This window comes from Paroedura picta, chromosome 2 (assembly GCF_049243985.1).
Source record: "Paroedura picta isolate Pp20150507F chromosome 2, Ppicta_v3.0, whole genome shotgun sequence".
NCBI classification, from domain to species: domain Eukaryota; kingdom Metazoa; phylum Chordata; class Lepidosauria; order Squamata; family Gekkonidae; genus Paroedura; species Paroedura picta.
The window spans coordinates 132184561-132196630 of NC_135370.1; the positions used below are offsets into that span (position 1 = coordinate 132184561).

Sequence of the window (12070 nt, forward strand, 5' to 3'; positions counted from 1 at the left end):
ATGTTCAGTTCCTCCACATCTATGATGTGGTATTCCAGATACTGCTGAAAACTGTTTCTTTTAAAATGTGGAGAATTATATGCACAGAACTGGAACAGAGAACACAGCCAGTGATGGCTGTGGGGTGGGGAGGGGAAATGGGGATGGTTTCAGCTTAGGAAGAGCCATGCTGATATTTCCTTTGTACAGGTTTTTGCAGAGTTTCTTCCCTGAGTTAAATTTAACAGGCTCCTTACTTGCCAAGATCCTCCTTGCTCTGTCTTCCTGAATCAATTTCACCAGGTTCCTGACATGCTGCATTGTGTAGGAGGGAGAATGCATGAGTTTGCTGTGTCTTTTGTTAGTCATGTCGAAGAACTTTAGCAGGAGAGTGTACACCCACCAAAGATATTTAACAAGTCAACGAGCTGGATTTAGTGCAGTGGCAAAGGAAGGTGCTGGTGGGAACAGATTTTTCCCTCCTCTCCCTTCACTAGCTACTGAGCCTCAAAAAAAGACAATGCTAATGTCCGGAAGACCCTATGTGGACAGACTCGCAGCCATACAATTCTGGTGGCTGCCCCCAAAAGGGAAAATCAGGTAAATGTGCTTCCTCACTATCCTGCGCAATGCACATTCACTCTTGCAAAATGTTCCACTAATGGAGAAGACAGAGATGGGTGATTGTCCTGGTAGCCTCAAATAAAGGCAGGAGACCATGGCATGGGTTTCAATAGTTTTAATGAAGTAGCTGATAAACATGATAATTTATTTAAACATGCTCACATTTAAAGGGCAGGGTGCAGTAGGTGGCCTACCAGTGGCTGCTTCTGCTGGACTCCAAAATGTCCCCAGAGGATTCTACTGATCTTGTTCTCATACATGAAATGGGCTGAGAGTTCCTGAGCCTCATTCTCCTTCCCGGATGCACTGCCAGGCCGCTACCAGGTTTGCAAAGATGCTCCTCAGCAACCATGGTACTCCTTGCCACAAGACTTCTGATGGGCCATTTGGACACAGCCTCCCTCTTGCTCAGTTCCTCGGGGGCTTTCCACTCAACCTTACCTATCGAAAGTAAACTGCCCTATGCCTGCCAAACTAATTATGGCTTAGCCAGTCAAAGACCAGGCCTATTTAATATACAACATACCCTTTCTAGGGACATTGTGAAGAAGCTGGGGGACAAGGCTTCCCAACAGTCCAATCAGCGAAACCCTCCACATTTTTGGTTGGCCCCAAGCTGGCAACCAGCCAATCCTGCAACATCCCCAGGGTGGGTCAGCTGCAGCAGCAGCAGCAGCAGCAAAAGCCCATCTTGAAGGGGAGTGGCTTACTTATATACTGGCTGTGTCTCTTTGTTGGTTGTAATGAATTAGCCCCAGCAATGCTGCCTTGTGCCTCATTTGAAAGAAGGTGCCAGGGCAAACAGGTCCATGGTCATAATGCCATGAAATGTTGCTTCTGCTCACCTTCCGTTCCTTCATGTGGCTGCTAACACTGAGTGACCTTTTATCCATGCATTGCCCTGATGCTTGGCATCACCTGTTTGGGGCGCATAGGAGGCTATTGAAGGAAGTGGAAAATATCTGCTTTCACCAGTACCTTCCTCTGGCACTGCTTACCAACTAGTCTAATTCATAAAAGAACAGCACAAGTTAGAGAAACTGCAAGGATCATGCTCTGCAACACAGTAAAACAGGGGCCTGTGAAACACACTGCTGTCTCACAAGACTGCATAACACCCAAATCAATCCTATCAGGCTTTGAACTGCAAGGAGCCAAGTGCTGGGAAAATGCAATTTTTCTGTAATGTACTAGGAGGGGGGAATGTCATTTGACTCTTCTGTAATTTTTTAAGAGCATGCAAAGCTTCCCCATTGCCCAATAGAGGGAGACAAACATTCAGCCCAACCCTTCAAGTTTTGGGATGTCTCAGTTAATTTAATCAGTATTTTTATATCTCTGCAAATGCTTTAGTTAACCTAGAAAGATTTTGACTTACATGCAGTTCCGAGCAGCTAAGTCTCTGTGAATGAAGTTTTTGGAGCTCAGGTACTCCATGCCACTGGCAATATCGATCATAAACTTTAAAAGAGTCTGAAGAGGCAGGTTCTGCACAAGAGAGGCACAATTAGCACCAGGTTATTGGGAAAATGACTAACGTTCTGCCATACTGTCTGAAGGCATTTGGACCATTATCTACACAAGAGACAATGAAGAGCAATTAGCAGAGCTAGAGTAGGTTGTTCAATGATGTAGAAACCTTAAAGGCCAGCCGCACTGCACAGAAAACCAGGATTGCGCACTTGCAATTTCTTTTGGAAATTTCACATTTCTAGCTGAAGGGAGTGGTTCTGGCCAAGAACCACGTTAACTATATGAGCACAGCCATATACATCACTCAACCTTCATAAAGAAAATGAGCATGTTTGACAGCCAAGCTAGAGCAATTCCACAAAGAAGAGTTGGTTCTTATAAGCTGCTTTTCTCGAAGGAGTCTCAAAGGGGCTTACAGTCACCTTCCCTTTCCTCTCCCCACAAGAGACACCCTGTGAGGTAGGTGAGGCTGAGAGAGCCCTGATATTATTTATTTATATTTATTTATTTATCATACTTATATACCGCCCTCCCCGGAGGCTCAGTCAGAAAAACTTTATCAGTGCTGTTGTGAGCCTAAGGTCACCCAGCTGGCTGCATGTGGAGGAGGAGTGGGGAATCAAACCAGGCTCACCAGATTAGAAGTCTGCACTCCTAACCAGTACACCAACCATAGGATTTGGTTTCTTTACACAGGGAAATTTTTTCCCTTTGGGGAATTTTTTATTGCATTTTAGCCTGCTCCTCCTCCAAGGAGCTGAAGGTGGCATGCATGGTTCCCTTTTCCTGCAGTTTAACCTCACAACCACCCTGGGAGCTAGGCTAGGCTGAGTGTGGCCCCAAGTCTCCTAATCAGTGGTCCCCAACCTTTTTCAGGCCAGAGACCAGTGTGGGAGAGAGGGAGAGCGGCGCTTGCCAGCAGGCGCAAACATGCAGGCACAGAGCTGCTGCACCTGCGCGTTTGCACCTGCGCCTCCCCCCAGCTTGAGCGATTCAGCTGCCGAAGCGGCCGATCGCTCCTGGCACAGCAAGCACCATGCTGTGTGTGTGGGGGGGGAGGCACGCCCACTGGCATGCCGGCACCTCCCTCCCCCCCCCCACTGTGGCCCGGTACTAAGGGCTCCATGGCCAGGTACCGGGCCGCAGCCCGGGGGTGGGGAACAATGTCGGCATCCTGGCAGAGGGCCAAGTACAATATGACCAAGCTCCAGGGAGAAAAGATGGGACTTGCAATTTCCCACATTCCAATCTGAAGTGATACAGTCTAATAAGAGCTCCATCATATGGTCATACAGATTGGCTTTTGAGAGAGAGAGAGATCCAAAAAGCACATTGCTTTTTGATTCCACTTGTCATATTTTATCATATGACAATTTTATTTTATCATATAAAGAGGAATCAGTTATGGAACTAGTAGTATGTCCATATGCTGAAACATAAACCACAGACTGTCACAATGATCTAGAAAAAGATAAGTTTTTATACCCCACTTTTCACTACCCAAAGATGTCCCAAAGCAGCTTACAATCGCCTTCCCTTCCTCTTCCCATAGCAGACACCTGCGAGGTCCGTGGGGCTGACAGAGCTCTGAGAGAACTGCTCTGTGAGAACAGCCCTAACCGGACTGTGACTAGCCCAAAGTCAGCCAGCTGGCTTCATGTGGAGGAGTGGGGGATCATACCTGACTCTCCAGATAAGATAACGTCCACTGCTCTTAACCACTACAAGTTGCAAAGGAAGTTCTCCTTTGCTCTTGTAAGTATTCTTGATGCATAGCCTAGACTATTACTCCATCAAGAACTAAACACTTGAATCCAAGAACAAAGCTATTTTCATGTTCAAATTATATTGAGAAAAATATTTGATATTAATACTGGGAACCTTACAATTACCCAAGATTCGATGGTTTGGTAAAAGATAATGGGTCAATGAAAGCAATGTGTTACCAGAGTATCATAGCAAGGAATGAACAATTTTGAGTCTATTTTGAGACTCGGGTGTTTAACTTCTCATTCTTGTGAACTATGACTACTACACATAGACAGAAGGGATATGTGGCAGAGGAAGTCAGCATTCCACAGTAGCTGGAGGGAAATAGGAGAGGAAAAATGTCACAGGATCCAAGCCAAAATAAACTTATTTAGATGATCACAGCAGAGCACACATGTCTACCACAGACAGCACCTAGCAGAACTGTGTAACTGAATACAGGCCAAAATACATTTTCCCCAATTTGCCCCAAACAATAGGAGAGATATAGTATATACTTTAGAAACAAAAGCTTCAACCCAAGATGTGATCTTATAATCTATTTTTCCTTTGGAGTGTTGGTGAGAGAAATGCTTACAAAAGGATCATCTCCAATTCGGGACATGAGTAGAAAAGAGTGAAGGTCTCCGTGCTTCATGAAGGGCAGGATAACCATTGGGATCGGAAGCCGGCCTTTTGGCCGATTGCGCAAGCTGACTCCTGGTAGGAAACAATAGAAGATAAGAAAGAAATGAGTAAGTGCCACCAGTCTTGCTCTGTCCTAGCATGCTTTCCTCTTTGAAACCTGCTGAAAGAAAATACTGTCAGTTGTATCTAAGCCAGGTACAAGGGCCTGATCCACTCTTTGTGTCCAGTTACAACAATTAGCTGTTTTATTTATTTTATTTATTAATTTGATTTTTATAACTGTACTCTTTTGGCACGGCCATCTCAAGGTGGTTTACAACATGAACAATAAACAATAATCATAGACTAATTCAACAGTTAAAAACATTAAAAATGAAACAGCTCACTGTAACTGCAAAGTTTATTCCAAAGGAACCTCAAGAACAGACTGCAAAGGGAAATTACTCAGTTGCACGTTATTACAACACTCAAAACAATGAAATTCCCAGGATTGAACAGGGATATTTGTTTCTTATATTACTGCTTATGCTCATTCACCCTTTACACCTGCATCTTTAAACAGCCCCGTGGCGCAGAGCGCCACGGACTGAATAAAGCAGTAAGGGCACTGTGGGAGGAGTTAGGGCGGACCCTGTCCGGGATAAAAACTCAGAAGGGCCAATCAGGAGCCGCAAAGCGGCTCCTGATTGGCCCCTCCGAGTGTCCATCCCGCCCCAAGCAGGCAATGGGGAGCCGCGCAAAGCACAGACAGCCACGGGTGAGCGGTGGGCTGCGCCGCCTTCACCCGGCTGCCGGAGCGACCTCGCCGCGTCTACGATGCGGCGAGGCCGCTCCGGTGGCCGGAAGAAGGCTCGAGAGAACCTCAGGGGGCGGGTGGGTCTGGCTGCCTTCTCCCGGCTGCTCCGCCGGCCGGGAGAAGGCTCGAGAGAGCCTCGGGTGGGGGGTGGCCCCGCTCCCACACAATCTAGCGCCCATTTCATTCCTGAGTGAAATGGGCTTTAGATCTAGTTCCTAATAATCCCCCAGAAGGGCCATATGTCCTCTTTTTAAAATTTTATTTCTTACATGGAAGAGTAGATTTAATAAAACAAAATGATTAATAGAATGTAATGTAATTTGGAATGGTAGATTTCTCTGGTCTGGTGGCAGGGGAGATAACACTACGCCATCGATCGCTCCACTTCAGAGAAGAAGTTGCTGTGAAGATGTCTCCGTGCCTGAGAGGAGACTGATAGAGTGAAACGGCAAGTTCTAAGATAATCACTCTTAGCATTCTACAATTAAGGATACATCTGCCCATTAATCTCCCATCTTGAGCTATTTATTTCCTTCAGTATGTTTTCCCCTGGAATTTAACCCTAGCAAAATGGTAACCCGTCTATGAAATAGGTCCTGTTGGGAATCCCTCCTGTAAAAGTAAAAACATCACGCAAAAGCACTCACCAATCAGTTTAGTCACATTGGGGTGGTTAAACTCCTTCATGCAGGCAGCTTCCTTCAGAAATTCCTCAATATCACTTGAAGTGAATATGTCCGCTGAAATACAGGGAAGGAGAATTGAGGCTTCCTTTCCACCTTGGTTAGGCTGATTAAAAAGAAAATGTGCAGAGGATGGCACTGCAAGGAGCACAGGGCATTCTCATTGCCAATGTTTGTGTAGAGAAGTGTACAGGAAAATATGGAAAAGTGGACCATGCCTCGAGGAGACATATCCTGTCTGTTCGTCTTCCAGATGATTACACATTGCTTCACAGAGATATCCTCAGGCACTAGAGGAATGTTACAGGTTCATTCTTGTCATGTAGAAGGGCTAGAGATGAATACAGTCTTTCTCCAGAGTTACTCTTACTAACCACAGAAGTCACTGCTTTTAATGGAATGGAAAATAACTTTCTAAAGTTAAGGAACAGAAAACGGCAGTAAAGAATTTGCCACCAAACTAGAAAGATATGGTTGATATCCAGGTTCAGAATCAAGGTGTGATAAATTTAAGCTACAGTTCTGGCAATTCATAATTCATACCCAAAAAATCTATTGATCAGACATTCTGATTTACAAGAATTGTGATTAATTTTACCAGCTGTGCTTAGGAGTCAGTCAAGACAGGATGGAATAAAACTTCCAATGATGTTCAATGGAAAGGATTTCAACATTTCAGTGATATCCTGAACCTGCCTTTATATCCACAGTTTCTACTGCTGCCAAGAGAAACTTCCAGCACTTCATTAATATGCAAATTCCTGCTATTGTTATGGAGGAAATCTCTTTGGTGGTCACTGCAGCATTTTAAAGCACAGTGCAAAGACTAAAATGCTTTTACTGCAGAAGGCATGCTGTGTCAAAAGGTAAATTAAAGAGAGGGAGGAAATGAGAAGAAACAGAAACATGTCAAACACACACTGGGGGGCAGTGGAGGCATTCCAAGTCACCCAGATCTTACTCACCTTTCAGCATTTTCACTGCAACCTTCTGGAGAGTGCCATCGGGCAGTTTCAGCTGACCTTCTCTTACAGACCCAAACTCCCCTGAAAAAGAAGGAAATGGGTTACAGGTTACAGACCTATTTCATAGATGGGTTACTATTTGTTAGGGTTAAATTCCAGGGGAAAACTGGGTATGTGACTTTTGATCTCAAGTACCAACGTGGAGTTGTTAGGTAGACAAAGGGGAAACAGGAAAGCTACTACCTCCAGGCCTCTTCTGGTATAAGGTGCCCCCTGCCATATTACAACACTTGTTGGAAATACTTCCAAGAGGGTAAATACATAGCCCACATCACACTGCATCTGAAAATTTACAGGAAGTTTAAATGTACAGAAAAAGGTGCTGAAGGTATGATCCAGTCAAAGCAAAACTGGAACTTCACTTTCCCACCCCTCCCCCCTCAATTACAGATGAATCAAGATTTGATTTTATTACCTTAGCATTCTAGGGGGCTAATTTAGTCTGACTATAATGGAACATTCATGTAAATTATAATGGCTTTTTTGAAAGATTATTTTTATAACTTTGATCACCTCTGTTTCTTCCCACTGGGTTGTCAAGGAGATTTTTCTGTCTACTGTTGCATGTTGGTTACATGATTATAAATTATACATTTTTTGTAAATGGAATTAAGCATTAAAAAAAATCCTCATTCCTACAGGATCGTGTCCTTTGTTATTTAGTGATTAATGGTGTACAGAAAGGAGAGACATGAGCAAGAGCTAAGATATTAACAAGAAGCTATAGTACTAGCCCTTACCCCAGTTTCCTATCCACAAGATCTCTCTTTTTCTCTAATTGCATTTTCACACTTTGTTTACCTTTGGTTGTTTCAGCACCATACATTTTGCTCTCTGCCCTAAATTCCTCCAACGCTGCAGTTCTTACTAATTTTTCCTGTATCTCTCCCTTCTTTGGGGTATTTTTGGGTTTGTCACCACCTTAAGAAGTCTCATAACAACAACACTGATTCTGAGTTACCACCTACACATCTACACAGTTCTTGTAAAAGTGCTGAACAGGCCATATGCAGAAAAGGTGGTTAAGACACAACTGATCTACAACTATCAGCAGTATTAGTGTTCATTCTACTGGGCCGATTGTTGAAGACTAACAACTCAGTTTTGTCAAGAGGATCAAGCTATAACAAATAAAATAAATATTACATAGTGTGTACATATGTAAAATTAAAAACATTAGGCTTATGAATATTATTATTATTATTTAATTTTTAGATCGCCCTTCTCCAAATAGGACTCAGGGCGGTTTACAACATAAACAGTTAAAACACAATAAAATCCCCATAAAAACCCCAATTAACATCAACAATAAGTCACATATAACATATAAGCGGCGGTGGTCACAATTCTGATCTTATTTACCCGACTTCCCACCAAGTTCAGCCTAGTGGGGATAATAATATTCAGAAGAGGGTGGCGCCAATGCTATAGATCTAACAATGATCTCGATGTTAGAGATCTCAATACTGGAGGGGATCCTCTGATGGTTTAGTGGGAGAGCTGCCCTGGCCTCAACCATATGCCTGGCGGAAGAGCTCCGTCTTGCAGGCCCTGCGGAAAGCTGGTAGATCCCGCAGGGCCCTTAGCTCTTCTGGGAGCTCATTCCACCAGGTTGAGGCCAGGACTGAAAAGGCCCTGGCCCGGGTCAAGGCCAGGCGAACATCCCGTGGGCCCGGGACACCCAGTAAATTCATACCCGCAGAGCGGAGTGCCCTACGGGGGGCATAAGCAACCAAGCGGTCCCACAGGTAGATGGGACCCAGGCCGTGTATGGCCTTAAAGGTCAATACCAATACTTGAATCTGATTTGGAAACAGACTGGTAACCAGTGCAGATGACGAAGCACCGGCTGAATGTGGGCCCTCAAAGGTGTTCTAGTGAGGACCCTGGCAGCCGCATTTTGGACCAGCTGTAACTTCCGAGTCAAAGACAAGGGAAGGCCCGCGTAGAGCGGGTTACAGAAGTCTAATCTGGAAGTGACTGTTGCATGGATCACTGTGGCAAGGTGTTCCGAGGACAGGTAGGGCACTAGTAGCCAGGCTTGGCGAAGATGGAAAAATGCCGTCCGAGCTACATTGGTGACCTGAGCCTCCATAGAGAGGGAGGCATCAAATGTCACCCCCAAATTCCTGGCAACTGGTGCAGGTGTTAATTGCACCCCGTTCAGGCATGGGAGGCGCGCTTCCTGGTCCTGCCCTCTTCTGCCCAGCCACAGGACCTCCGTCTTGGAGGGGTTGAGTTTCAGGCGACTCTGCCTGAGCCATCCAGCTACCACTTCCAAACAGCTGGCAAATGTATCTGGGGTAGAGTCCGGCCAGCTGTCCATTAGGAAGTAGAGCTGGGTGTCATCCACATATTGGTGGCATCCCAGCCCATAGCCCCGGACCAGCTGGGCTAGAGGGCGCATATAGATGTTAAAAAGTGTGGGGGAGAGTATTGCCCCCTGCGGAACCCCACAAGGGAGCTCGCAAGGGCTCGACATACTCTCCCCTATCGCAACCCTCTGCATCCGGTTCTGGAGAAAGGATACCAGCCATTGAAGCGCAGTCCCCCTTATTCCAGCTCCGGCGAGGCGGTGTACCAATAACTCGTGGTCGACCACATCAAATGTGGCCGACAGGTCTAGAAGCACGAGAATGGCGGAGCTGCCCCGATCCCGCTGGCGCCGGATATCAGACAGTACAATTTACAAACATTTCTACTGGGTGAGTATGTCCCATGAACCATATGAAACCAGATGCATTTCAGGCCCTACAGCCTTCCTCAGTGCTTCCCCAACCATGAATTCAGAACATCCACCACACAGAAGACTCATGCAGACGTTATGCTGAGCTGCCCCCTGTTTTTTTGCCATGGGGTAGTTGCCCTGATTTTACCCACAACCGCTGGGGAGCCTTTGGCTCACTTTACTCCCTGTATTGTCCCAGATTTCTGCTCCCACACAAGGTAGCCAATGGACAGGATGTGAGGACTTCCCACTTCTTCTTTTTCTTTTTTTTGCCTTGTCACTCACTCTATGCAGGCCAATTCTTATTCTTGCTCCTAAAACTGCAACTGATTCAAAATGCGGCAGCCAGAATTTTTACAGGAACATCTTGGAGTGCACATATTCAACTGGTGCCCCAACAGCTGCACTGGCTCCCAGCTGAATTCTGAAAAAGGTTTGAGGTATTGGTACTTACCCATAAGGTCATTCTTGGTTCAATAAGGCCATTTGCAGTCTGGGTCCAGTATATCTGAGAGACCACCTCCAAAGAGAGTGCTCTGTTATCACCAACCAGCTGGTAGTCCCTGGCCCCCACCTGGTGGAATGATCTCCTAGAGCATATCCAAGCCCTGTCAGAGCTGGCACAGTTCTGCAGGGCCTGAAAGATGTTCTTCCACCAGGTTTTTGTTTGGGGTTGATGATATGTCAACATCTAACATCTAATGAGCCCCACCTATCTATCACTCACCACCTACTGTAAGATACCCAGACTGTAGTCTGGTCTGAGTGAACTCAGAAGAGATTCTAGTAAATGGGCTGCTGACCCTGACATTTTTAACTTGAATGTGATTTTTTATTTATTGTATATTTTTTTATATATGACACTGTACACTGCCCTGAGCCAGTCTACTGGGCAGGAGGTATAAAAATCAAATAAATTAATTTAATTAATTAAAGACAAACATTTATTGAAGAAAAAGCTTTCATTGGCAAGAACCAATGAAAGTCAAGCATCAATAAACCTTTCAGTCTTTAAGATACCATAATAAGGGTCCTTTTTGTTTTGGTAAGAGGCTAGCATACCTATTCCATTGGAACTGGATTGGGCTGTTATCCAGAATGCATACATTTTAGCTAGGCTTTAGTTCATACTCACCCTTGCCTAGCATTCTTCCCAAAGTAAACTGCTGCTCCTGGATCAGGACATCCTTCAATTTGGTCTTCAAGTCATCACTGATTCCTATACTATCCACTAGAGAAATGAAGTCAGAAAGAAGGACAGTTAAACAAATCTCAGTGAACATAGTTGTTATCACTGATATAGCATCCCAGTCTTTATTCCTAGCCATAACTGAGGTTTCATATAATGGAGTATATAAAGGTCACCTCCAGAATTGATTTCTGTAACTCACTCTATGTGGGCCTGCCCTTGTCTCTGACCCAGAAATGGCAGCTGGTGCAAAATGTAGCTGCTAGGGTCCTCACAAGAAAACCTTGGAAGGCCCATATCCAGCCTGTGCTGAGGCAGCTGCATTGCCATTTGCGGCCCAGATCAGGTTCAAGGTTTTGACCTTTAAGGCCCTTTGCGGTCTAGGACCCATGTATCTGAGGGACCACTTGTCACCCTATGCCCCCCGCAGGGCATTGCACTCTGTGGGTTCCAACTTGTTGGTCATTCCCAGCCCCAGAGAAGTATGCCTGACCTCGACCAGGGCCAGGGCCTTTTCAGTCCTGGCCCCTACCTGGTGGAATGAGCTCCTAGAGGAGCTGCAGGCCCTGGGAGAGCTTTCAGTTTCTTTACAAGCATCACAATCCAGCAATGTTGAATTTGCTCTCTGGGACAGGAAGTGCAGGGACTGCATGTGGGTATTGGCATTCAAGTTGCACTTCAAAGGGTCAGTTCCAGCTAAGGTACATGTAAATATTATCCAAGAGATTTAATCCTGCTGAGAGTTTTTGGTCTTGTCTGCATAAAAAGCGTGTAGAGCTCAATTAAAAGCATGAGAAAAATTTGCCAGAAGAAGGAAGAGTGATGAAAAACAGCACCTAGAACTGTAAGCTTCATTTGACAAAAACATTTGAATGTTGATGACTGGGAGAGTTGCTCAGAACATTTGACGTACATGTTGCTTCAATAAGCTCTGGGCCTTCTCTGTTGAAAGATCTCACTGCTCTGAAATGGACCACAGGATCCCCTCCCACCACGCTGCCAAAAGCATGACTAGAATGCAGAAAAGAAACAAAATATTCTTATTAAGGAAATATTCAGTTACAAAAGGGTACAATTTAGCACAGTACAGACTTACATTTGCTTAATGTGGGCACAGTGGCATAGAGCTGCTGTACAGTGGTAAATATTTTCACTTGGTATGGCTATAAGGAAAAC

The 12070-nt window shown here is 45.1% G+C and overlaps 1 protein-coding gene across 4 annotated transcripts in view; it reads right to left on the reverse strand.

Moving 5' to 3' along the window:
• TYRO3 (TYRO3 protein tyrosine kinase) overlaps nt 1-12070 on the reverse strand; it is an 88129-nt gene that overhangs the window by 13026 nt on the left and 63033 nt on the right. For all 4 annotated transcript variants that reach the window (XM_077322809.1, XM_077322811.1, XM_077322812.1 and 1 more), the window contains exons 11-16: nt 11808-11905; nt 10841-10936; nt 6918-6998; nt 5917-6009; nt 4424-4545; nt 1982-2091 (exon numbers count right to left, since the gene is read on the reverse strand). In XM_077322809.1, the coding sequence (XP_077178924.1) occupies nt 1982-2091; nt 4424-4545; nt 5917-6009; nt 6918-6998; nt 10841-10936; nt 11808-11905 (600 nt within the window). The remainder of the gene's footprint in view (nt 1-1981; nt 2092-4423; nt 4546-5916; nt 6010-6917; nt 6999-10840; nt 10937-11807; nt 11906-12070) is intronic.